A 26299-nucleotide genomic window follows, 5' to 3' on the forward strand; every position below is an offset into this window, starting at 1 on the left:
TGTATTTTATTTGGCATGTGAAGTCAGTTGCTATGTATTTGATATGATCTTAACAAGTTTAACATTGTATGGTAAATTTTCTTTTGTTTCTTGATCTGTTGGGTAGGTCCAGTATCTATTCAGAGTGTTCTGTAAGCTTCAGCCTGGTCTTCCTCTGCTGGCGCTCCATGGCAAGCAGCATCAGATGAAAAGAATGGAAGTCTACACTTGTTTTGTTCGGAAAAAGGCAGCAGTACTTTTTGCTACAGATATTGCAGCTCGTGGCCTGGGTATGTATGTGCAGAAGCAACAGTTATTTACAAAGGGATGATAGTTATTAAAAAGTGATGGTCTAACTCTATTGAGACTTTATCAGACTTTATGCTCTGAAAACCAAACTGATCATTAAGAAATGAAGCTGTAGTTTGCTGAAGAGCTCCTTAGAAAGAGCTCTCTTCTGAGATACCCATCTTTGATTTTTGCTGTTTCTTTACTGAAGTGGCCTTCTCCATTTGTCTTTAGTTTTTCTTTTTGTCCCAGGAAGACCTGTGTTGAAAGTAGTTTTGTAATGGCATTTGTTAGTGAAGTAGTCAGTGGAAGCTATCTTCTTTTCCTAGGTCTGTAGACAATCTAGTTTTTCCAGCCATACTCTGTGACAAATATCTAGAATGAGAGAAAATGGAAATGATGATGTATTGGCTTACTACAGTCCTTAAAGCAAGATTTCAGCAGTTTTAAGTGTTTCTGATATGCCTGTGTACTGCGAGTCACTCCAAAAGATATGAAACATTACTTACCTACCAGTATATGGAAATGAAAACCTGGAGAAATTTTAATGTCTGAACTGTGGATGGCATCATAGGACTGTATTCTTAAGGAGGCAGAAAAATAGATGAGGTCAAAAGCAAGAATATGTATAGGACCTGTTTTGGCTTGGGTTTCTTTCCTCTAGTCATTACCTGCTGAATTATGATTTACTTCTTTATATTTTCTGTGAATATTCTGGAGCTTTTTTTTTTTATTTATTTTTTTGGTACTTGGAGGCATTTAAGAGTGATTGAAGACTGTTTGCAGGAGTCTAGTCTTTCTTCTTTCAGATAGCAAACTCCGTTGTCCAAAGCAGAATGTTTTGTCAGTATGCTACAAAAGGAAGGAAGGTGCTCTAAAAACTGAAGGCAGCAGTGAAAACTGTTTATCATGCTTTCTATGCTTCTGAAATCTCAGTGTGGATACGGTTATTTGCGTTTAGAGTGTAGGTATAATTGTGGAATACAGCAAGGCTACAGACTTGGTAAGGAAGTAACAAAAACTTATTCAAATGTGAAACGTTGCTTCAGGATGAAGTGTAGCACTTAGAAAATGGTTATTAACAGTATCATTCCTCTTCAATGTTGACTGCTTTGTCAGGCTTCTTGCTCCAGTCTTTGAGAGGGACTATGATAGTTCTATACGTGGACAGCTGAAGTAGCGCTATCTCACCACAGCTAGCTTCAAACCCTGGTGATGTAGAATAGTGATACTCTAGGTTAAAAAGTGGGTCAGATATTGTTGTTTAATGATTAAGCCTAGTGGTGTGTTATCATCTATGTGACACAAAGCATGTCTGTTCTTGTCAAGTGTGAAATTATGTTCTATTCAGTGCACTGTCATAATTTAGGAAATGAAGACACCATTAATTTTAGCTTTCTTTAATGAAGAGGATGATTGTTTATGATATGCTAATACATGCAATTAATTCTATTTTAATTTCAGAACTCACTGTCTGTAAATTGATCTAAATGACGGTTCTTAGAGGAAATAATGCTCAAAAATAATACGTTGCTCTTGAATAGGAGGATTTGGATTCGATGATCCAGTGGGTCCTTTCCAACCTGATGGTTCTATGATTCTATGTTGAGCTTAAATTTTGATGCATGTTTTTCTTTACACAGATTTTCCAGCAGTTAACTGGGTCATTCAGTTTGATTGTCCGGAAGATGCAAACACATACATCCACAGAGTGGGAAGAACAGCCAGGTTTGTTTTCGCTTTTCATTAATATTTTAATGTTTAAAACTAGATTGCTATAGGACAGAGAATTGCCAAAAACTCACTTGAAAAAAATCAAAACATAAATTGGAAAGAAAGAAGGGCTGTTATCAGCAAAAGACCCTTTTGATTACTTAACAGTAATGGTTTAACTCAATTTCTTGGTAAATTTCAGAAACTTCTTAGAGTAGAAAAAAATATGCCCAGTTGTTTAATCTGATCAGAGGAAATTAATAGTGAGGAAGCAAAAATCTTCTTTTGTACTTGGCAGAATTACCTCAAAGGTAAGCATGTTTGTGGGTAGAAAAGCTTGTTTTGCCACTGCCATTTATAGATAAATAAGGCTTTAGACTGTGGATCGAATTTCTTTGTGCCATTGAAGACTCTTCAAAAGAATGGAAATGTTTCTTCCTTATTTTAATTTGGAGAGGAAGGAATCAAAGTTAATTGCATGTTAAATTTTTAATTTTCAGAATCTTTTGTAGAATTATATTCTTAGGGACAGCTTTAGTTCAAATATTTGTGACTAAACGTTTATGATGGAAGGGAGTTACCCAGATATACTATTACAAACCTGCGCCTTGATCTCCGATGTAGATTTTAAGAGAAAGAAGAGTTGTTGTTGCATGTAATTCAGTAGATCAAAAACTTTATGAAATTATCTGAAGGATGAAGTACAAGACCTGGAATTCTATCTTGTATATAATTTAATTTGTTTGTAGTAGGGTTTGTTTGTAGGGTGTTTGTCAAACCTAGTGCCACAACAGCTTCTTAGAACAGGACTTCAGCACTCTGCGCTGTAGGAGTTTGAAATCTATCTTTCTGAATCAGATGGCATTTAATTTTAGAGGCTGTAATAGGGGTGTGTGCTTCCAGCCCTCTTCCAAAACGTGGAAGTTCCAGCTGTGTTTTCATTGTACTTGGTAATGCTTCTGCCCATTCTTTCCTGTGTCCTCCATTTTCCTGTCTAGCTGTTATAACAGATGGGAATAATAAAATTTTAAATGCTTCTGGAAAAGAAAAAAGGCTATCAACAAAATCTGTGGATGTAATCAATTATTCGATAAAATGTGTAGCTACTTACATCTACACGTTCAAATTTAGCCAATCTTATGGGTCCCAGTTGAGAAATAAAGCATATGGTCTTGGTTTGAATTCAGGGGTTTTGTTTGTTTTGAGTAGGTGTTTTTTTTAAGAAGAAAACAAAAAAGAAAAGCAATCCCATGTAGCTTCCATAGAAGGCTTGTAATTTTGTCTTAATGGCATACTGTCATTGTGGAAGGAAAACCAATATCTTGGGCACTGTTTAATTGGCAGTTTCTGAAGGCTTGTTGAGGTCTGTCTGAGCCGCGTCATAGAGTGAAAGTGCATCCCTGGAGTTACAGTCCTTGGGCTTTTTGCCGATTCTCATTAGGCATTGAGAATAGTGATTTGCAAGTAGGTTTAGAGAGGAAAGAACCTACATAAAGACAAACCATCCCTCTTTTCCACGGTGCTTTTAATAAAATGTCATTGACGAGGATGTTAGCGATGCAACCTTAAGGGTCTGTCTTCAGCTGCCTCCTAAATACAGCCCTCTGTGATTGCTTGAGGGACAGATTTAGGCAGAAAACTAGGGCAGAAGATCTGTCCCAGAGGCCACGGGCTGTGCTGGATGCACGCCCCTTGCTTTGCCAAACTGTCATTTTAATGAATTTTTTTAATAGCTAGACCCTACTGAAATTGGGAGTATGTCTGAGCAAGTTATTTGAGCTGGCAGAGTGTTTAGTGATACGGAAAGCAAATTCTTTCTGTAGCAAAAGTTTTATGGGTATTTTCTATCTCTTAATCTGATACAAACATCAAGGAAGTTTCTTCCTACATTGAGCTTTCATTTTGGAGAAACGTACAGCGTCCTTAAAGTAAAGCAGTCTTAGAAAGAGATTCATTTAATGAACTTCATGACATGAAATAGATCTTTGAAAATAAAATGAGGGCGCGTCTGGTAATTTTAGGTAAATAGTGCACAGTAAATAAATACGCTAATGCAATTTTAGATGTGGATAACTGAGAAGGTGCTTCTTGGTGAACTCCAGATGTTGAATAGGAAACTTCTGTTTTCAATAGCTACGGTTAGTATGGGGGAAGCTCTTGTTTCTTCTAGAAACTTGATAAAAATGAACTGTGGTTTAGTAGTCCTCATTAATGAGGTTAGAGATAATTACAAATTTTCATGGGTTATGAGAGTGTATAATTACATGGGATGAAAGCTAAATTAAATATCTCAGCTAATTAAGAGCCTGTGTTAAACTGTAATTAAACTGGGATGCCAAATACTGTTTATTTTTGAAATCAAATTATTTTGTGATACAAAAGTAAATATGGAAGTCAAGAGAGAAATTATGTTGGGGATGGGCCTGAAAAATCTTTGACTAACAAACATGGATGTGTTCATGCATCTGTTTTATGGTTTTGTGAAGCCTTATCTACGATAAAGATTCATGATAGATTTTTTAAGTGAATAAGAGCACTGTGTTCCCTAAGTAGAATTTCACTTGCATTTTATCCTGCTGAAGAACATAAATTGCAACTCCTGCATCTTTGATTTATGGTAAAATAAGATTAAGAAAATCTGAGTGTTGTCCAGTAATGCTTTTACTTTACAGTAGAATTGGCATTTCATGAGGTTTTAGTGTTTTTTTTTATTTTTTTATTTCATAGTATAGTTTGGGTTGGAAGGGACCTTAAAGATCATCCAGTTCCAACCCCCCTGCCATGGGCAGCGACATCCCACTAGATCAGGCTGCCCAAGGCCCCATCCAACCTGGCCTTGAACACTTCCAGGGATGGGGCAGCCACAGCTTCCCTGGGCAACCTGTTCCAGTGTCCCACCACTCTCATAGTGAAGAAATTCTTCCATATGTCCAGTCTAAATCTGCCCCTCTCCAGTTTGTACCCATTCCCCCTGGTCCTATCCCCACAAGCCTTTACGAATAGCCCCTCTCCAGCTTTCCTGTAGGCCCCTTCAGGTACTGGAAGGTCACTATAAGATCTCCTCTGGGCCTTCTCTTCTCCAGGCTGAACAAGCCCAACTCTCTCAGCCTGTCCTTGTATGGAAGGTCCTCTGGACGCGTTCCAACAGCTCCATATCCTTCTTACATTGAGGATTCCAGAACTGGACACAGTATTCCACGTGAGGTCTCACAATAGAGGGGCAGAATCACTTCCCTCGCCCTGCTGGCCACGCTTCTTTTGATGCAGCCCAGGGCACGGTTGGCCTTCTGGACTGCGAGCGCACATTGCCGGCTCGTGTGGAGTTTCTCATTGACCAGCATCCCCAAGTCCGTCTCTGCAGGGCTGCTCTAAAGCACGTCATCTCCCTTCGTGTACTGAAAATGGGGATTGTCCCCACCCAGGTGCAGGACCTTACACTTGGCCTTGTTGAGCTTCATGAGGTCCTCAGAGGCCCACTTCTCCAGCCTGGCCAGGTCCCTCTGGATGACATCCTGTCCTTCCGGTGTGGCAACTACACCACTCAGCTTGGTGTCATCCACAACTTGCAGAGGGTCAATCTCGCTGTCAATATCATTGATAAAGATATTTAACAGCACCAGTCCCAGTACGGACACTTGATGGTACCACTTGTCATGGATCTCCATCTGGACTTTGAGCCATTGACCGCTACTCTTTGAATATGGCCATCCAACCAGTTTCTTATCCACCTTACCGTCCACCCATCAAATCCACCTCTCTCCAATTTAGAGAGAAGGATGTTGTGGTGGATCGTGTCAAAGGCTTTACAGAAGTCTAGATAGATCACATCCATCGGTTTACCCGTATCCATTGCTGCGGTTACCCCATCATAGAAAGCCACTAAGTTGGTCAGACAGGACTTGCCTCTGGCAAACCCATGCTGGCTGTCATTAACCACCTCCATGTCCTCCATGTGCTTTAGCATAGCTTCTAGGAGGATCTGTTCCATGATTTTCCCAGGCACAGAGGTGAGGCTGACAGGTTGGTTGTTCTCAGGGTTGTCTTTTCTACCCTTTTTAAAAACGAGCATAATGTTAAGCTTCTTCCAGTCACCAGGGACTTCTCCTGATTGCCATGACTTTTCGAATATCGTGGAGAGTGGCTTGGCAACCACATCTGCCAATTCCCTCAGGGCTCTGGGATGCATCTCATCAGGTCCCATGGACTTATATATGTTCGGGTTCCTCAGATGTTCGTGAACCTGATCCTCCTTTACTGTCGGAGGGGGTCTACCCCCCTGGTTACCATCTTGCTGTCCCATGACCCAGGAGGGGTGATGAGAGCAGTTGTTGGTGAAGACTGAGGGAAAAAAAGTTGTTAAGTACCTCAGCCTTTTCCTCATCTGTTGATACATAATCCCCATTTCCAGTCATCAGTCGGGGTGTGCTGTCTTTGATATTCCCGTTTTGATTGATGTACCTGTAAAAGCCCTTCTTTTTGGTCTTTACTTCCCTTGCCATGTTCAGCTCCAGCTGTACCTTGGCCTTCCCGACAACACAACATTCCTCCTTTTTTAGTTTGACCAGCAGGTCTCGATTCAGCCATGCTGATCTCTTCCCTTTCCTGCCTAATTTTCTACATACGGGGACTGAGTGCTCTTGCGCCCTGTGAAAAGCTTCCTTAAATATTTTCCAGCTCTGCTCTGCTCCCTTGTATCGGAGGTGCTCCTACCGAGTAATTCCTTGAAGAGCTGGAAGTCTGCTTTCCTGAAATTCAGTGTCCTGATCCTCACCTCTCCCATATCCCTCTGGACCTTGAACTCCACCAGTGCATGATCACTGTAGCCCAGGCTGCCACGAATCCTAACGTCACTGATGAGTTCGTTTGTATTGGTGACCATAAGGTCCAGTGTCGCTTCTCCTTAGGTGGGCGTCTCTATCAGCTGGACTAAGAAATGATCTTCAATGCACCCCAGGAGTCTCCTGGATTGCCTGCAGCTTGCCGTGCTACTTCTCCAGCGTGTGTCTGGATGGTTGAAGTCCTGAGTAGGATGAGAGCTTGTGAGCACGAAGCCTCCTGTAGCTGGAGGAAGAAGGCTTCATCAGTCGTCTCACCTTGATCGGATGGCCTGTATTATACACTAACCACAAGGTTCCCTTTCGTTCTTCCATCTTTAATTTTTACCCTCAAGCTTTCAACCCGTTCGTGGCTATTCTTCAACAACAGCTCTTTACATTCTATCCCTTTCCTGAGATAGAGGGCAACGCCTTCACCCCTCCTTCCCGTCTGTCTATCCTGAACAGCCTGTAGCTGTTGATAGCCACATTCCAGTCATTTAAACTTGAAAGATATGCTGTGATTGAACTGATGAGAAGCTATTTCCTCCAACTGCATTTTTAAGTATTTATTTAAAGTCTGAACTATTTCAGTAATAGAATTTCTGAAATACTGACAATATCATGGCCGTGCCCTTAAATATTTTTTGGCTATATTTTTGTCACACAACCTCTTAGCAAAGTCTGTAATTTAAAGTACTAGATCACCATATTTTCCTGTGGGTTTTAGCTTCAAAAAATTCTGAGTAAATAAGATCTACTTGTAGCAGTTGTCTGCAAAACTAATTTCTTCTGGCTTTTAATTTCAATTGATGGCTTCTGTTCCGTAGCCTATGAAGCCTAAAATTGAAAACATTCTTTGATCACTTTTGTGAAACCAGTTACAGTGCCACTAGGGGACAGCAGAAGATAATAATTTCTGAAGCATACTGATGCTCCATTTTTTTTGTCTTCAATTGTTTCTCCAAACATAATTTGTAAGTTGTGTGGCATGAAAGGAACATATATATATATGGGGATGTTTTTCTTTCAGTCGTGATTGCATTGATGAGTATGAAAGACACTGAAAAATCTATTTTATCTTTCTATTCATGCGTAAATATCTTGTATTTTGGGTGTATCTGTATCCTGCCTGATGTCAGTTAGCAATTTCTTTCTTTCCTAAGCATTACATTCCTCCCTCTGCTCCATTTTTTTTTTCTTTTCCTTCAGAGGAGACTGATCATAACTGTTACTTGAGTTTAGTGATTTTTCTTTCAGGAGTCTTTTTTTAAAGGCACTGTCAGTGGAATGTTAAACAGAATAAATCTTTTTGCTCTGCAGTTTGTATCTGTGGTATGTCCAGAACTTTTATACAGGTTTTAGATCTGACTCCGGCTCAGAGTTCTGATGCTTTTAATCCAGGCTAGTTGTGTAGGTACTTAAGCTGACTTACAAAAGTCACTGTAATTTTGTTTGTGGTAAACATAGTATTTTTGTTTGTGGTAAACATAGAGTGCATGCAGGCATGCATGTTCTATGTGGCTCTATGTATACCTTTTTCCTTTTGGTAAATTATATTCTGAAAACAAATGGGATAACAGAAGTCTGTGTTCCCAAAGCAGGATATCCTATTGCCTACTATCTTTGTACTGGCTGATATGATGATTAGGGCCAAGAAGTATGACTAAAGACTTAAAAATCTATGGTCTTTTTGATACTGGAGAATACATGCAGATCAAATTTTGGAAAGGTTGAAAGGGACAGATGATATAGTGGTCTTGTTCTGTCATGAAATGCTTTGAAGCATCCTCATTGGGACTCGCCTTAAGTAATTGCACATTATGTGTGTGAACGTGAGACTGATTAGCCTTTAGAGTACTCCGTGCAAGTGGCACTAAAGCATTTAAAAATGTGAATGGCTTAGTGGAATTGTTTATCAGTGGTGGAAGCCTGTTTGTTTGTTTGTTTTTTTGCATTGGGAAATATATCCCAGTGATTCATGCCTTGGGTCCTGAATAAATAGTACAGGCAAGATGGCAGCTCCTTGTTTGATTGTTGTTCTTTGGATTTAAGATCCATGGAAATGCTTCTGTGGACATTTTTTTAGAACTGAATGCAATATTTAGACCATCTCATTGTATATAGTAGTCAAGTCATTATCCTAACTCAAGCTAAGTGAAAAATACTGCTAGTGGAGGTCACAAAAAACTGTTAACACCACGTATTTAACTTGCAGTTCATGTTATTACATTCTCTAAAATTAAACAGTGTACCTTAGCTACATTCATGCCAGTGGCCCACGATGCTACTGACTGACACTATGTTTATCTGTTAGAATTCGCTTTATAACGGCATACTATGAACGTTTTAATACACAAATATTAAGTGGCTAAAGGTCTTACCTGCTGAGATGAAGCTCTCCTGTAAGCTGTAATGAAAGAAAGTAAATAAGCATATGTTTTTTAATGCAGCAGAGTAGACACAGCTTAAACAGATTGCTTGTAGTCTAGGCTGGAGGACCCAACAACCTCACAAGGCCTTTTAAATTCAATTTATTCCGAGACTAGTATGTTAAGGTTGGTGAACCACTGCCTATTTTTGTTCATTATTGTCTGGCAAACAAGGATGCCTAGCCAGGACGACTTAATGAAGGGGATTATGGTTTTGTAGTACGAATAAAAGCCAGTTGCATGGTTCTCAGAACTTGGCAATAGATATAAATGGGCTATGGTTCAGACGGGAGAAGGAAAAGGATACTAAGCGACCAGCAGGAAACAAACCAGACCCCAACATAAACAAGCCCTGAAGCAAACTCTAACTTCATAGCAATATTTACTGATAATTTTTCTAGTATGCTGAACTAAGGTCTATGCAGTGGAGAAATAAGGATGTGCAAAGCGTTTAGAAGTAAGCTAAAGCAAAACCCCAAAAATGAAGCCTGTTCAGTTTTTGTTGTTTGTTTTAAATGCTCTGTGGATGTTGGAATGTTTACAACCCATGGGGAAAAGCTCTTCTCCCTGGCTGAATCGAGGAACCAGCAGTGAACGTGGGCTGTCTGCAGTGGTTGCTCAGCTGGGAATAACAAGCATGCTTTCCGGTCTCTTGTTTTGTTGGGTTGCTTTGATGGGGTTGTTGTAGGTGATACAGCCCGGTTTCAGTTAGCAGTGCATGTTGATGTCTCATTTAAGATTTGTTTTTTTAAAGAAAAGTATCTATTACAAAAAAAAGAGACCATTGATCATGTCAATGGGATAGAAATTCCAATATTCATGCATTTCTTTTCTGTGCTCATTTGTCACTTAAAGATAGAATAATGACCATGTTAGAGATGAAACCCAGCAGTGTAGAAGGTATGATAAACAGTAGATAAAACTCCTCTAGCTCCTGGGCTTGGAGAAATTATGTTTTCTTGTTTTGAAGCTTAAATTTCACCAATCCTCATTATGTCAGATGCCTGGAAGGCAGTATAATTGGAAATAAATTTTGCCTGAATTCAGCCCAATATGCAAGACCTAAAGCTGTTACTTTGTTTAAGAGATATGTTTAAAAATGGTTGTTTATATAATCAGATTTAAAGGTTGAATTTTAAAACAAAACTATGAATTATTGTATTTCTGTGGGAGCCCTTAGGGGTAGAAATGGATATTAGTTTCTCTTTGTTGAAGGATACTGTGTGGGTGAAGAGAATTATTCATATGTTTATCAGATTGAAGCAGAATAAAATTGTCCATTTTGATATTTTTATAGATGTGTTATATCGTCCCTTTGCATAAAAAGAATGCAACACAAACATCTGCATCAATGAAATGCTTTTTCCTTCACTGCCATAGTTATTTTATCAAATAATTGAAAATAATTTAAAAATAAAAATAAATTACATGCTAGAAATAATAGAACTCAACTCACACTAACTTCATGTCAAGTCTGTATCAGATTAAACATGATTATTAGGTTTTTAGCTAACCTATAGATTGGGAAGTCACTGTTTGTAACCTGGCTTCCAAAACCTACATGTATATTTGCGTACTCAGATGGTGATTCTCTCTTTTCAAGTACTTCTTACAATAGATGAAGAACTGTATTACGCTAGGATTATTTTTCCTCATCCTTAAGTCTGAATTGCAATAGTATGTACCTTAACAAATACCTGTATAATTTCACTGGCATATTCTTTCAGTTTTCACAGGGGTAAATCTTTGCTCTAGAAGCAAGGATTTGTGCTACTTTTTGAATTTTGCTTGTCAGTTATTCCATGTGATGGAATTGTTCTGTATTTATGGAAACTAAAATGGTATTCAACAATTTCAAGAACATTATTGCTGTAAAATCAAGTGTTCCAGAATATTTGTGTTGTGAGAAGGGTCTGAATGGTGCACAGTGAATAAATCGTCACTTCACGTAGTGAATAGTTTGGCTTCACAGTGGAAGTAACCGTTACACGTTTTTGTATTGATAGTTTGGCAACTGTTTGATGAACAAAGAGTCTAGTGGAAAAACAGTGAAAATATATAGTTAGAGTGTATCATAATGTATGTGCAAAACCAGGCAAATTTAGTGAGTTGGTTTTGGTGCTATTCCAAGTGCTTAACTTACTGACCTTTATGTTTTAACGAAAGCAGTCTTTTGCTTACTTCTCGTGGGTCTCTATCCAATTTGACCTGGGTGAGAAAGACACAGTTGAGAAGTTGATTCGGCTTCCTTCATGCCTGATTTCCTTTCTCAAAAGGGATCTGCTGTGGAGAGTTTCTGCAATATGAGTGTATCTGAATATGGCTCGTTGACTTGGAATGCAAGACTTTTTAGGAATGGACTTTGATTTAAGCTCAGAAGTTTTGAGAAGTTTTGCAGTGATAGCTTACTTCCTTCTATGTCTTTTGACAGATGAAATGATAGCGTGTGTTGATACTACCCATCCTGGCCCAGTTAAGCTAAAATTAGATCTTTAATCAAGTCAACTTGGTAAAGTCCCATTTAAATTACAGATTAAAAAAACCCACCAAACACATTTGGGTTTTTTTTGAGTATGGTGGTAGATGTGTGACCTCTAGAGCATAAAAATTATGTACTTATGGTTCTTTGCATGTTCGTGTATGGTAAATGTCTTCAATAACATTATCACCTCCTTTATATCAAGTTTTCTGTAATGAGAAATATTCCAGTTCAGGAAACTGTAATGCAAGTATCTTTACATCCACAACCCTTCTCCCCCAAATTTTACAATTATCTCATCATCTCCATTTTCTCCTTTGCCAGTTTTTAAAATAGGTTATTTTTTTCTTGCCAAATAAAGCAAAAATACTGCCTTTAAATCTCTTGAAATTTGGCATCAACTTACATCTGAAATACAAATGTTAGGGAAACATGTTGCAGTACATCTGTTCAAGACAACCTGTGTAACATTTCCTGTGTTGTCTCCTTGTCCATGCAGGCTATGCTTACAGTTGTCATTCCATTGCTTTCCCATCATTTTTTTCCCCCTATGGTGTGTCTGCCCTGCAGCAGTCCACGGGTACCTGATGACCATCAATCAGGTTGTTTCCATTCCTACTTCATTCCGGTATCACTGTGACTCATATGTCACTGATAATTAAAATATGGTGCATTTGAACTAGATGTTGTGGTCACAGCAAGGATGTAAGATGACTTTGAATGTAGTTAGAACAAGCTCAACTCTACCTGTGTGGCAAGGTGGAATTGATTAATAGCCACAGTAGTATGTTTTAATCTGTTGCCTTTGTAATAATGGTAGTTTGCTTTAATGGTATTGGCTAAAAATATATGCAGCTTTTGGCTAGAGGCTGGATCTGATCAAGGGGTAGGTTAAGATTGGTTAAGATTAGCAAAAATTGAATATCTCTCAGGCCACCATTCACCATGACAGAATCTATCCTCTTGATTTTACGTTTTCCATTATTTTTTTTTTTTTTGTATGAAATTAAACTATTTGGCAACTCTTTGTGTTTCTTTGCTAGGGAAATGATGCTCTTGACATTTAAAACCATTTTTCAATACTTCTAGTTAGCCAGTACCACATTGTCCTGAATAATTAATCCAATTCCCTTCTTATCCAGCCTTTTGATGCTTGCCCTTGATTGTAGGCATCGTTTTGCTCATCTTCAGTCGGTGTGAACACATCGTTCTTACCCTTTGCTTTATAGTGCTAATGATGATTTGTCACAGCTTCCTTGCTTGTAAGTAAAGATTGAGTTGCAGGAAAGTTACTTGCCTTTTTGATAAGTGTAAAAGCCAATAGACTAGAAAATAAGACAGATGTGAACTAGAAGTATGTGATTTTTTTCTTTTTTTTTCTTTCAAAGATGTTCTGCATGTAAGATGCAATTTTTCTGTAGAATTGGAATGAATTGTACCTGGTATCTAAAGAGACTGTTAAAGTCGCAATGTAAAAATGAGTTGCTGCTCTGGTTCCTTCATCACTTTCAGGAGATGATGAGATAAGTAATATCATCAATGACTACACAGTTCAAGAAAGTGTGATGACTTTGAGATTTTTAATTTACTTTTCTGCAGCACAGTTGAGGTGCATACTTAGTGATTAATACATCACCAGGATGAATTAGCCTTTTAGAATGGATGTTTGGTGTTGGTGATGGACAACTTCAAGGCTGCAGTCTGCAAGAATGGGGAGAGCTTCTCCTAATGTCATCTGCAGAAGAAGTAGTCCTGCTGAAGAATTTCAGTAGTTGAGGTTGACTCTTAGCAACTTTCTCGTCAATAAAGGCTTAAAGGTTTTATCTCTCTACTGAAAATAATTACAGAAATGTTCTTTTGTTGGCTTTAGTATTTCCTTAGAATGCTGAAGGATGTTTCTTTCTTCTGTGTTTTAGGCAATGTAAGGGAAACAAATTTTGAACAGAAGATCTAAGTGGTTTTTTTTTTATTGTTTATGCCAGTTTTCAGTAGCTTGTGCTTTAACAGGTTTGTCGATATAGAAGCTTATAGTATGAAAGACACAGAGAAAACACTTTGAAAAACTTAAGTTTTCTGCTGCAACCTCTCTTTTTGATGTCACCTTTAAGAAAACAATTTTCTTCCTAGCACATTACTAAGTTGTTCTTTTCTTTTTTGAAGCATAAGGTAATACTCTGCCGAAGTAAAATTCCGTTTTTATAGGTTTGCATTTTGCTTTCTTTACTTAAACACCCACTGGGGTCACTGAAGGGATACAAACCTTCCCAGATGGCCCTTAATGTCATTTGGTTTTCAGCACTCTCAATTCTGTATTGATATCATTTTAGTGCTTAGCTCTGAAGAACACATTAATATGAAACTGTCTGTTCTAATTAATTAAATCACACTTACAATATAAAAATGAGGAAGGGCTGTTCCTCTTTAACTTCAAGTACATTTAAATTATTGGGATTTAGAAGAGTGAATGTTTCCAAAATAAGTAAGACAAAACATTACACTGCATCAACAGTTACCAGATGTCTTTCAGTACCCTGGAATTTGTGAAGGCATCAGCTCTGAGAAATACTTTTATGTTGCTTCTTTTTTTCTATGTTTTTTTTCTTAGTAGTTGCAAAAAGATGGGAAAGGTCGGTGTTTGGAAACATGTGTCTCTTCTTTGTCTATTTTTATGTGGTTGTTTCTTTATTTAGCTATAACACCATTTTCTCTACGTGACTTAATTGTAAACATTGAGTTAGTTGTTCATAGATAACTCACAAAAAGAAAAGAAGCATTAAATCTGGTTATCTAGGGAATGCGCCGTTAGAATTACATCCCCTGAAATTGTACTTTATGAAAAGATAACTGACTCAGCGTAGACTGTGTTTAGTGCTAATAACAGCAGAACACCTTTCAAGGGTGAGACTGAAGGTTCATCTGATCTTGCATCTTGGTTACTAAGGAAAAGGTATAAAAGCAAAGCTAATGTAGAGCGACACTTCCTGCACTATATTGCTCCGGGGTTTGGGTTTGTGGCTTGCAGAGAGGCTATCTTTGGCTCTTGATAGGTGTTAACTATTGAGTGATTTGTATGGCACTGGTCTTTCATGTGTTGCATGCTGAATAAAAAGAATATAATAAACCAACAATTTAAGAATGCCAAGTCAGGCACTCTAGGATAAGAAATAGCAGAAGCAACAAAACTGCACAAACCACTTCATGTCTTTGACTAAATTTAAGGAATCTGTGAAAAACATCCTTTTTAAGTGTTTATGTGGTAGGATCAAAACTTAGTCTTCTTGACAAATGAGGAAGATTTTTGTAAGAGATTAAACAGACGTTTATTTCCAGGTATTGGATCATTCTCATAGCTCCTTTTGGAATCTGTAGCATCTGTTTTGGAGGAAAGCAGAGCTAGGTGTTATTCTGAGACTGGTGTTATCCGTGAGACTGGTATTGGCAGCAATATTATCTCTGTCTTCCTGTCTGATGCAAGACTTGGGTAGATAAAAGTGAACGTTTTCATCCTTATTTCCAGCAGTGCTCTGAGAGCTTAGGTTCTTTTGATGAATAATTAGCTGCCTTGGAACTGTGATAATCATTTTTTGCCATAAAATGTGAAGTCCTCTAATGTTCAGTGGCGTTCTGGGATTTCATTGCTTGCTCAGGCAGTGTCAGTGTCCGACATGCACCCACTTTGTGGAAATACCACATGGAATTCATCTGAGTTAAACTATATAGAGCTGTCTTACAAGGTGCACCTGGCCTATATAAGTAAGTCATTCCCAATTATGATACTAAAAACCCAAACATTCATGGGATGTTTGGTCAGCAGTGACTTACTGTCCTCCTGTGCCATTGGTAAAGCTAGTAAATTGCCTTAAACCAAGCATATGAGTTGCTTTAGAACTCTTTTTTTTTTTTAGAAAGATTCCACAAACTGATATTTCTGCATTAAGAACACTTTAGGTCTAGTAATTAAATGGATTAAAATCAAGTTGTTATAGTTTTTGTACAGTATCTGGCCATTTCTTTTGGTAATCTTGCCAAACCGTATAAACCGAGTACATTTATTTAGCTTTGGTATAAGACAGAAACTCCTGTCATATCAATTTGATTATCATGTCAAATTTCAAAACCTAAAACGTAAAGGATAAAACTTCGTGATAAATACACGTATTAAACATTTAAAAAAAATCTTTAAGTATCAGTTCTCAAACCCATCATGTATAGCATTGAGAGGGGAAAAAAGGCATCTGAGAGCATTTTGTTGTGATTTTTTGAATTCGTCAAATGAAAGCAGAGAGCTGTAATAAAAGCTGTCAGACTGTTTTAACTGCAGATTTTGATGCTACTTGCATTGCTTACTGTGATGTGACAGACAATGTTTATAGTTTTCAAACAGTTCTGCAGTGCTGTTTTTGCCAAGTAATAACTGTTTATACTTGGAGAAATGCAGGCTTCCTATATTCCGTCTGAAATGATTTTTATCAGTTAATGGTATGATTCTTGTTCATTGTGCCTGAGAATATCCTTCTGCGTTCTCTGGCCTCCAGCTTAAAACCTCTCTTAAGCCAAGAAGTCTTGATTCTGATACTTCCTTAAATAGCACTGATAACCCCCTTTTTTATCCACAAAAACTGAACTGATGTTTTCTTCTGTCATTGCTGAGCTTTTATTGGAAAGATATGTGACCTACCCTGGCAGAATCTTGTTCTCTGTGTCTCTGACCAAAAGACAAACTAACATCTCCCACATTTGTGCTGACAGTTTGTAGCTTTTGTATAATGCCCTTTCCTTGATGGTTCTCCTGATGGAGAAGAGTGATTGCAATTGGAGTAAAGATGCAACAGGAGAATGTATGACGGAGTAACAGAAGCTGAGGATTTATAAAATGGCAACAGACTGAGTGGAATAAAACCAAAGGGAACAGTTAATTTTCCCTATAGAAAACAGGAGGGACAAACCAGATGTGCCTGAGATGGATAAATGGTTTTACCAGCATCAGAAAAAAAGACAGATATTGCGTGGTGTAGGAGCCAAAGAAAGACCTGTTAAGGTGGTAAATAATTCAGTATAGATCGACACTTGCAAAATAATATGAGAATTTTCTGTTTCAAATAAATGGAATACTTGTAGTCATAGGAGTTGCTATTTAGGCTTACAATCTGCTGCTACCTAGGTAGTTCTATGAGGAGCTCTTGGGCGTTTAGAGCTTCTATATAGTCACTCTTATTTTGCTTTGTCCCACACATTGCTCTTGTCAGTTGGTTGTGGATTCTGTCCAATTTTGGCATATTTCTGAAATTTATTTGGCTTGGGTTTTATAGAATGGAGGACTCTATGCAATATTTTCCTATCAATATGTACTTTAAATGAAGAAATATGTGTTACAATAAATATAGACTTGAATAATGCAGATAAGCCAACTCATCATTACTACTTTTTCACGAGGACTTACTTCAGTTTTCTTGTTTGGTTACTAATGCTTATTGACTATGGAAAACTTAAAATGTTGTATTTTTTGCATGTTTGTTTGAGGTCTCTCTTTTGTTTTTTATTCCCTGCCACCATTCAGGTACAAAGAAGGCGGTGAAGCTTTGCTGGTATTGCTTCCTTCAGAAGAAAAAGGAATGGTGGAACAGCTGGCACAGAGGAAAGTACCTATCAGTGAAATCAAGTAAGTGACTAATGGCCTGTTTGTTATTCAGCCTTCTTTCTGCAGGAATAATATGTAATGTGTCTATGACAATCCTGATAAAGTTCTCGAATAGCCTGGAGCTGGGCAAACAAGGGATATCATTTGGTTTTGATAGTGATGTAGGAGGAAAAGACCTTGAGAGGTTACCTCTTCCATCCACTTTCCCAGACACAGGATCAGCTGCACAAATCATTTTTATCAGATGCTTGTCTAACTTGCCAATGAATATATTCACAGTTTCCCGAAGTGATCTCATTTATACCCAACAGTTCCTACCATTAACATTTTTTCTTCAAGTGTCTGATAAGCCTTGTAAGTAATTTAAGTGAAATATTTCTTTTGTCTTCTGCCAAGATATATGGAATGTGATGTATTCTCTTACTTTTTGCATCTACTTTATGTAATTGAACATTATGATGTATCTCTTCCTTTTCTTTTGCAGATTAAACAATTACAACTTCTTAATCTGTACTGGCATGGGTTTTATTTATATCTTTTATCATTCTCGTTTCTCCTACCTTTCTGTTCTTTAGTTCTAGACTGTTTCTCCAATTTGTCATGATTTTTCTGAATCAGTTAAAGAACATGAAATAAAAGATGTAGCTGAGTAGGCAATGGGAGACCTGTAGACTGGTGGAGATCTATGCTATCTGTACAGAAGAGACCTGACTTAGAAAGAGTTGCAGAAGCGTATAATGGCACTAAGTAAAAGTAAAAAAGCACTTGTATTCCGAATTTCTCTTAAATGGAGAGTAATGGACTTCTAGGAAAGAAAAAACCCACTAACTGGATGTAAAATGACTTTGAATGTAGTTAGAACAAGCTCAACTCTACCTGCATAGCAAGGTGGAATTGATTTAATAGCCACAGTATGTTTTAATCTGTTGCCTTTGTGATAATGTTATTATTGTTTACTTTAGTGGTATTGGCTATTGCGATTGAGAGCAGCCGTGCAGGGAAGGACTTGGGGGTGCTGATCAATGAGAAGCTTGACATGAGCCGGCAATGTACACTCGCAGCCCAGAAGGCCAACCGTATCCTGGGCTGCATCAAAAGAAGTGTGGCCAGCAGGGCAAGGGAGGGGATTCTGCCCCTCTGTTCCTCTCTTGTGAGACCTCATGTGGAATACTGTGTCCCGTTCTGGAATCCTCAACATAAGAAAGATATGGAGCTGTTGGAATGAGTCCAGAGGAGAGCTACGAAGATGATGGGAGGGCTGGAGCACCTTCCCTGTGAGGACAGGCTGAGTGAGTTGGGCTTGTTCAGCCTGGAGAAGAGAAGGCTCAGAGGAGATCTTATAGTGACCTTCCATTACCTGAAGGGGGCTACAATAAAACTGGAGAGGGACTATTCATAAAGACTTGTGGTGGTAGGACCAGGTGGGAGGGATGTAAACTGGAGAGAGGCAGATTTAGACTGGACATTAGGAAGAATTTCTTCACCGTGAGAGTGGTGAGGCACTGGCGCAGGTTGCCCAGGGAGGTTGTGACTGCCCCATCCCTGGAGGTGTTCAAGGCCAGGCTGGAAGGGGCCTTGGGCAGCCTGCTTTAGTGGGATATCCCTGCCTATGGCAGGAGCATTGGAACAAGGTAATTTTTAAGTTCTCTTCCCACCCTAACTATTCTATGACTATGATTCTATGAAATGCAGAGGAGGATGACAGGATAGAAAATTAATTTGCTATACAAGTGTGTATGAGCAAGGCTAAGAGTGTTCTACTTTGAAAAGCTGTGCTTTGGATGCGAAGATGTGGCTATCTAAGGAAAAAAAAGACGATTGAGTGTATGCAGAAAGTGTGGAATGGTTGTTCTAGAGAAGAAAAAATGGAATGGAACTTAAGTGGTTAATATTACCTGATTGCTTAAACTCTCAGGTCTGCTTAAAATTGGCTATTATATATTCTTTGAATTCTAGTGTGAGGAAGGATGGTCGGAAATCACCATTACTTATACCGTTATGTGTTCTTTTATGAGTGTTCCACTGTTCTGCTTTACTAAGCTGATTTTTCTGTTTTGTTTCCCTGAGGATTGCCATTTTTGATACCAGAGTTAGATGTCATCACTCCAGACATGACACACCCAGACACAATTTGATGTTTCTACGGAAAACAGAAACATATAGAACTTTCCAGATTTAAGGTGTATTTTATTTTTTAAAGTATTTTTAATGTATGAGATGTGCCGTTTCTGAGCATCTTGTGAACTGTGTGACTGCTGCTTCTATGTAACAGACTTGGCAGCCAGTGAAGTAAATACACCTTTTCTGGTCAAACATGGGTATCAGTTCCATGTAGAACACATCTGAACATCAAACATTAGACAACTTTTGCTGAAACAGTGAACATAAGGACCAGAATGGAATCAAGCAACTAAAGTCCAGTTTTATCTAAGGTGTTTTTTTGACACTGCTGCTAAAAAAAGAAAACCCAACCGCAATGACTATATCAACAAAAAAACCCAAACACCTTCCCAAAGTGAGTGTGGGCAATATCAGTAAGGAAACCAAACTGAAGTCTAAAACTTTCTTTCCCTTTAAGCATCACAGTGCTTTAAAAAGATATGTTGAGTAACCACCACAACCTAAACAAATTGTCTCCTTTTCAAAACTTCATCTTTTTCCTCCTTAAAAGGATAATTATTCAGATAATTTATCCCGTTTTGATATTCACTAAATAAATGTCTGATCTTATGCGTATTAGAAATATTTCACCATTCTTTCACAGCTCAGCTTTTAACTTTTTGAGTAATACAGTTAATTGTTGGAGCAATTTATCCTAGAATAGAACATGGTAAAAAAACTCCATTTATTTATCCACGTAAGTACAAATTGATATTTTTGACCAGAATAATGATTCAGTTTTAATAACGCAAATTTCATTTCCTGTCTAATAAATGCATCTTCTATTTATAATCTGAGTTAAATGTGTATCTGGAAAAACGTCCATAGCTACATCTCTTAACGCATTCCTGATAATTTCATGTTACATCAATGGAAATTTGGCTGCCTTTTTTTTTTTTTTTAATAACCTTTCCCCCATAAGTTCATTCATTTACCAATTAAATACGAAGGCACTAGGGCGTATGTAATAAATAAATTTAAGTAACATTCTTAACTGAACTAATAAACAAAGTCAGGGCTTTTGATTGAGAATATATTTTAGCAGCCTGCCCCCAATCTGAAAAACATACCTTATTAGAATTTGTAACATCATAATGAAGAGGAAAGCTTTTATTTAGAATTATCTACCTACGGGGGTTAATGCTTAAACGTGTTGGTATTGTACTTCTAAGAGGCTAACTACAACCATTAAAATAATTTTTGGAATTACTTGTGGATTGCAATCCAACTTAATCCTAAAAGGTTTTAACTACAAATTTGCTTAGGTTTATCTCTAGACAGTTTCCCAATTCATACGACCCTGATGTATTTTGTTACGTTTTGATAAATTGTTCCAAGAAGTTCCATCATCCCATGGATAGTGTTCCAGGTCTTCTGTTGAAGTTGTCTGCTGTCGTTTGTGCATAATCTCAAGAATTGATTTAACTTGTGAGTTAGAAGGCGGTGTGCATTGCTCACTACAAACAGTTTAACTCCTCAAACTTCTGAAATGCATTATTTTGTTTCTGAGACGTCACTGTTAGTTAAAGTGTTTTGTTCTGCTCTCCTTGGTAACCTGTTATCTTGCATGGGGATCACAAGAACCAGTTTTCTGTTACTTTCTTTGTTTTGTATTTTTTGACTTACAAACAGCTGTTAACATTTCTTTATTTCACATAGAGAAAGCTTTTAAAACAGTTCATAATTTGAAAGGAGGGAGGGGAAGAACTTTTATTTCTCTGAATACCTATTGAAAAGGCTTGGGCTGTTTTCTTAAATTTTCAATCTTAAATCTAAGCTCTCTTGTTAGTAGACCATGCCTTTCTAATCAGCACAAGCTATCAATTTGCAGGTAGTGCTTTTAACAATACATTTCTTTTTCATTGTTCAAACAGAGCAAGAGAAAATGCATAATATACAATTATAAATGCCGTATTTTTGAGCATTCAATGATGGCAAAAAGCTACTCTGAAAGTGTTAAATATGTGCATATTTATAAGGAGCCTATAATTTCAGTGTTATAGATGCAAGCTGTAAACAGAAATTATTTTTTATAAGACCTTGAGACTACTTCATTGCATCCAGTTTTGTTCAGTAAGAAGAGAAGAGCTGCTTCCTAAGGGGTTATCGTTAACAAACTTTGTGTCTAGAAAATTTTACCGAAGGAAGCACAAGTATTTAGATATCCGTGACGTAATATTGCTCTCTTTAGTAGTATTACAAAACTGTGTTTCTTGAAGAAAACAACAACCACAAAACGTCTTTCTTCTTACAGTGGAGAATACTTGAATATGTATTCCACACAAATTTGAGCTGTTTGATTCGTAGCTGTTTAGGCAAGGTTATAAATCGTGATAATTAAGTGTTTAGATTTTAGTTTTGTCACTCCAAATAGTTGCATGTATACAATTATTGTGAAGAGTTTTATTTGTTCCAAAAGAACGTGCAAACTCGTGAAAACCAAAATCTAATTTAACAATGACCAACTTTCTTATTTTTTGGAATCCCAGCATGAGATGAAGATGAGGGTGGGCAGTTGTGGGTTGGTGTGTTGGAGAGCAAAGAATCCAGTATTATGATTTTTTTTTTAATATTCAGTATTGAAAATTTACTCTTGCTCCTTGGGGCACCATATTCTGCATTGACATTTCTTAGATTTGCATGATAGTATCTCGCCTTGCTTTTAACTGTAAAGCATCTTATGTTTTCCGTCTTTTCCAAACCCTTTTCCTGCAAATTTCAACCAAATTACTGAAACTACAATGAAATGTTGTTACAACTTGCCTAAGATTATTGTCTATTATGTTTGGAGCCCTTGTAAATAATGAAACCTATTCCTACAACAATCAAATCCTTATAGACAATAGTGAGTAATACTGGGCCAGGTGAGAATTGATATATATTCCGAGTTTGGAAATGAGTCAATCCCAACTACTACTTGAGCCGAGCTTCAAGGCCAGTTTTGCATTTATTTAAAGATTTGATTTAGAACATATTCCCCTGGCTTAAGGCAATGTGCAGCTGTTGGAGGCTTTGCTATCAAGATATAAATCTGCTGTTTCTTTCCTCTTCTTAAAGCCCTCTAATGTGGCTATGAAGGATAATCAAACTGATTAGTCATGTTTTGCTTCTGACTAAGCTATGTTGACCATTATGTTTGCTTATTTTCTTTAGGTGCTTACAAATAGTATTTTTCAGTATCAAGAACAAATATAAACTATTGACTTCTCTTTTTTGCCCCCTTTGAAGATGAGCACTGTATTTACCTGCCCCCTACCATAGATTTTTATCTATCTCGGGTGACTTCTCAAGAGTGGATAGAGCTAGACTCAAAGTGCTCTGACTTTGTCTCTAATTACTGTAAAGCAAATTTCCTTTGACATAGTAGATTTATCTAAGTACTTGTTATCCCATGATCTGCGATTCTGATGTGAGCCAGGGCTGTGCTGTAGTTGTTGCTCCCTGTGTGATTGCAGCTGCCACTTTGAGTGAAGACAAGGGAAAAAAAAGGCACTGGCTAATTTAAGTGCCTTGAGGTCATCTCTTAGTAGTTTCCCATAACTTAACAAAAACCCAGCATTTCTCTGGGCTGTCTTACTGCTGATGTTCATGTTATTTTTTGTTGTTGTTAGTTGTGCTATCCCTTCGTTACTTTTTGTATCATTTTGTGCTTTTATGTCTTGTTTTGTGCTGGTTTTATACTTGTCTTCAGTTGTACTATAAGGTTTCTTCTTGAGTTTCAGGCCACTGTAAACAAGTTGATTTTATCTAGCTAGCGTTTTTATTCTTCCTGCTGTATTTCGTCTGCAGTGAGGCAGTATACTTTGTGTTTTTAACTTCTAAAACTATTTGGTACAAAGCAGACACTGCTATAATTTTTGTATTCTACCATTTTTCCTTTGTTAGCATCACAGATATTTTCATTGTCACCTTCTCAATCTTGTTTTATGGAATAAAATCTAGAAAATCCTCTCTGTTTACATTTTCTGTCTTTGGTAACTTAGGTATACTCCATCCTGTGTTGCATTTCAAAGACTTGTTGGTCAGTTTGTCCCCCACTGGATATTTATTTCATGCTTCTTCCTTTCTCTCTTATATCTTTACACTTTCAGAGTAAATTATGTGCTTGCAACTAGAACTCAGCTTTTTCATCTTTCTCTAAAACTGTAGCCAAATAGCTTGTGTGCGCTGCAGTCTTCCACTGGTTGTATCTCTCAGGGGTAAGAAATTGAAATGGTGTGGAAAATAGAGCTTGATGTCTTTATAAATTGTCTATAAAATGTCTATAAAATAGAGTATTCTTTGGTAAAACCCTCCAACCCCTTGCTTAATTGCTGCATTCATGTTTAATAAGAATGATAGGTGATCATGATGGCTTATTTATTGAGAGCAGCCCTGCGGAGAAGGGTTTGGGAGGTGCTAAACGATGAGAAGATCAACATGAGCTGGCAGTGTGCGCTCACAGTCCAGAAGGCCAACCATATCCTGGGCTGCATCAAAAGAAGTGTGGGCAGCAGATTGAGGGAAGTGATTCTGCCCCTCTATTCCTCTCTTCTGAGACTTCATGTGGAGTATTGTGTCCCGTTCTGGAATCCTCAACATAAGAAGGATATGGAGCTGTTGGAATGGGTCCAGAGGAGGTCTACAAAGATGATGGGAGGGCTGGAGCACCTTCCCTATGAGGACAGGCTGCCAGAGTTGGGGTTGTTCATCCTGGAGAAGATGAGGCTCCGAGGAGACCTTATAGTGACCTTACAGTACCTGAAGGGGCTACAAGAAAGCTGGGGAGTGATAGTATATAGTAATAGGATGAGGAGGAATGCCTTTAAATTGGAAGAGGAAAGATTTAGATTAGACATAAGGAGGAATTTCTTCACCATGAGAGTGGAGAGGCACTGGAACAGGTTGCCCAGGGAAGTTGTGGCTGTCCCATCCCTGGAGGTGTTCAAGACCGGGTTGGATGGGGCCTTGAGCAGCCTGATCTAGTGGGAAGTCCCTGCCCACGGCAGGGGGGTTGGAACTAGATGATGTTTAAGGTCTCTTCCAACCCAAACTGTTCTATGAGTCCATGATTCCATGTTAGAAAAGAAGACTATAATATGGTTTTTAATCACTTCTGTTTTCTAGACTGACTATGTGAAGAAGCGTGGCTTTTGTATTTTTTTCTTGACTTTCTTCAGCAAAGGTTATGGTTTTCTGTACAGTAAGGGATGACATGGCACACAGCAGCAAGGATCAGTGTAAGAAACCTGTAGTTGTGCATCTCTTGACTTCTACTTGAGGGGTACCCTCCTACCACAATTAGTAGGTTGTATGGTACACTTAGTTGGCGCTAGCAGATAAAAACCAGAAGTAGATAAGATCTGGGCAAAGAAATCTGGAATAGTGTAGGTGTCACTGAAATAACTATAAAAATCCAGAGTCTGGGAGATTACTTGCATAACTTCTCACTAGATTTAATTACGTTTTGTGTAGTACGGTCACTGTTCTTTATTCACCTGATCAATATCTTAAGGAGCTCTTAAGTCTGTTTAATCTAAATGTCCCTTATTTTTGCTTATCTGGCTGTTAAAAAGGAATACTTAAATTTCAATATTCCCAGGACAATGAATCTTATTTAAGCTTTAAAAAATGCTGAGTATTTCCTTATGAAGACTATCTCTGTTAATTAGTACTGTAATTTGTTATGCTGCTTTTGTATTTTTTCCCAGCATTTTTATAAGTTCAAGGAGTTCTTTACTGCTGATTTTGACTCTGCTTGGAAGAGCCAAAACCACCTTCATTGAAAACTGTCTCTGGATAAAAAGTCTGAGCTCCCAACTGTTTTTTCTGTGTTATTTGTTTAAGGAGTGTATGCTTCATCCTTAATATGGTTCCATTCTAAACTCGTTCAGAGTAGTAACAGCTTTATGCATATGGAAGCAATGCAAAATATGTGAAGATACTCCTGTGAATTTAATAGGTGCTTAATTTTGCATTTTCTAATAATTTTTTTTGTTTGTTTTAATTAGAATTAATCCTGAAAAGCTTACAGACATTCAAAAAAGGATGCAAGCTTTCTTAGCTCAAGACCAGGAGTTAAAAGACAAAGCTCAAAGGGTAAGTGATATGTTGCACTGTGTTTCCTCCTAGTTAAATAAGCAGCTGTTGGAATAACTGACCCTAGCAGCAGTGTTTGGAGCTGCTGAATTGTTCTGATAGTTAAGCTTTATGAAATGGCATCAATAGAAAAAATAATTGTATATTAGCAGTTGGTGGTAAGTATGCTTGTAGAGTCTCTGGGAGCTGCTTCTCAGCACAAGCTCATGATGTACTGAATTAAAGCATTGATGGGAACATATTTATTTTAGAGTCTTGTGTATGAAAGTAGTTTTTTATTTAGTAGTAACTACTTCTTAGCTGTTTGAGAGTTTTTACTGTTTTGTTTGGGTCTTTCCCAGCTGTTGGAATCCTAAACCTAAGGAGGAGTGGCCCCAGACACCAGTACAGGCTGGGACCAAATGGCTGAAAGGTTGCTTTGCAGCAGAGGACCTACAAAGGCTGTCCTAGTGGACAAGAGGCTGAACATGAGCCAGCAGTGTGCCTTTGCAACAAAGAAGGCCAACCACATCTTAGGTGACATTATGCATAGCTTTGCTGGTGGGTGAAGGGAGATCATCCTTCCTTTCCCCTCTGCTCAGCACTGGTGAGACACATGTGGAGCACAAACCTTGATTTTGGGCTTCCAGTACAAGGTGGACATAGACATACTGGAGACAAGACCAGTTAAGAACCACAAAGATGATTGAGCACTTGGAATATCTCCTGGATTAAGACA

General features: G+C 37.9%; 1 protein-coding gene across 1 annotated transcript in view; it reads left to right on the forward strand.

The window, feature by feature from the left end:
- Positions 1-26299, forward strand: part of DDX10 (DEAD-box helicase 10) — a 191648-nt gene that overhangs the window by 14255 nt on the left and 151094 nt on the right. Inside the window, exons 8-11 of the mRNA XM_054056496.1 lie at positions 107-269; positions 1911-1995; positions 17263-17364; positions 25494-25581. Coding sequence (XP_053912471.1) covers positions 107-269; positions 1911-1995; positions 17263-17364; positions 25494-25581 — 438 coding nt within the window. The remainder of the gene's footprint in view (positions 1-106; positions 270-1910; positions 1996-17262; positions 17365-25493; positions 25582-26299) is intronic.

Source organism: Cuculus canorus, chromosome 1 (assembly GCF_017976375.1).
Source record: "Cuculus canorus isolate bCucCan1 chromosome 1, bCucCan1.pri, whole genome shotgun sequence".
In the NCBI taxonomy this organism is placed as follows: domain Eukaryota; kingdom Metazoa; phylum Chordata; class Aves; order Cuculiformes; family Cuculidae; genus Cuculus; species Cuculus canorus.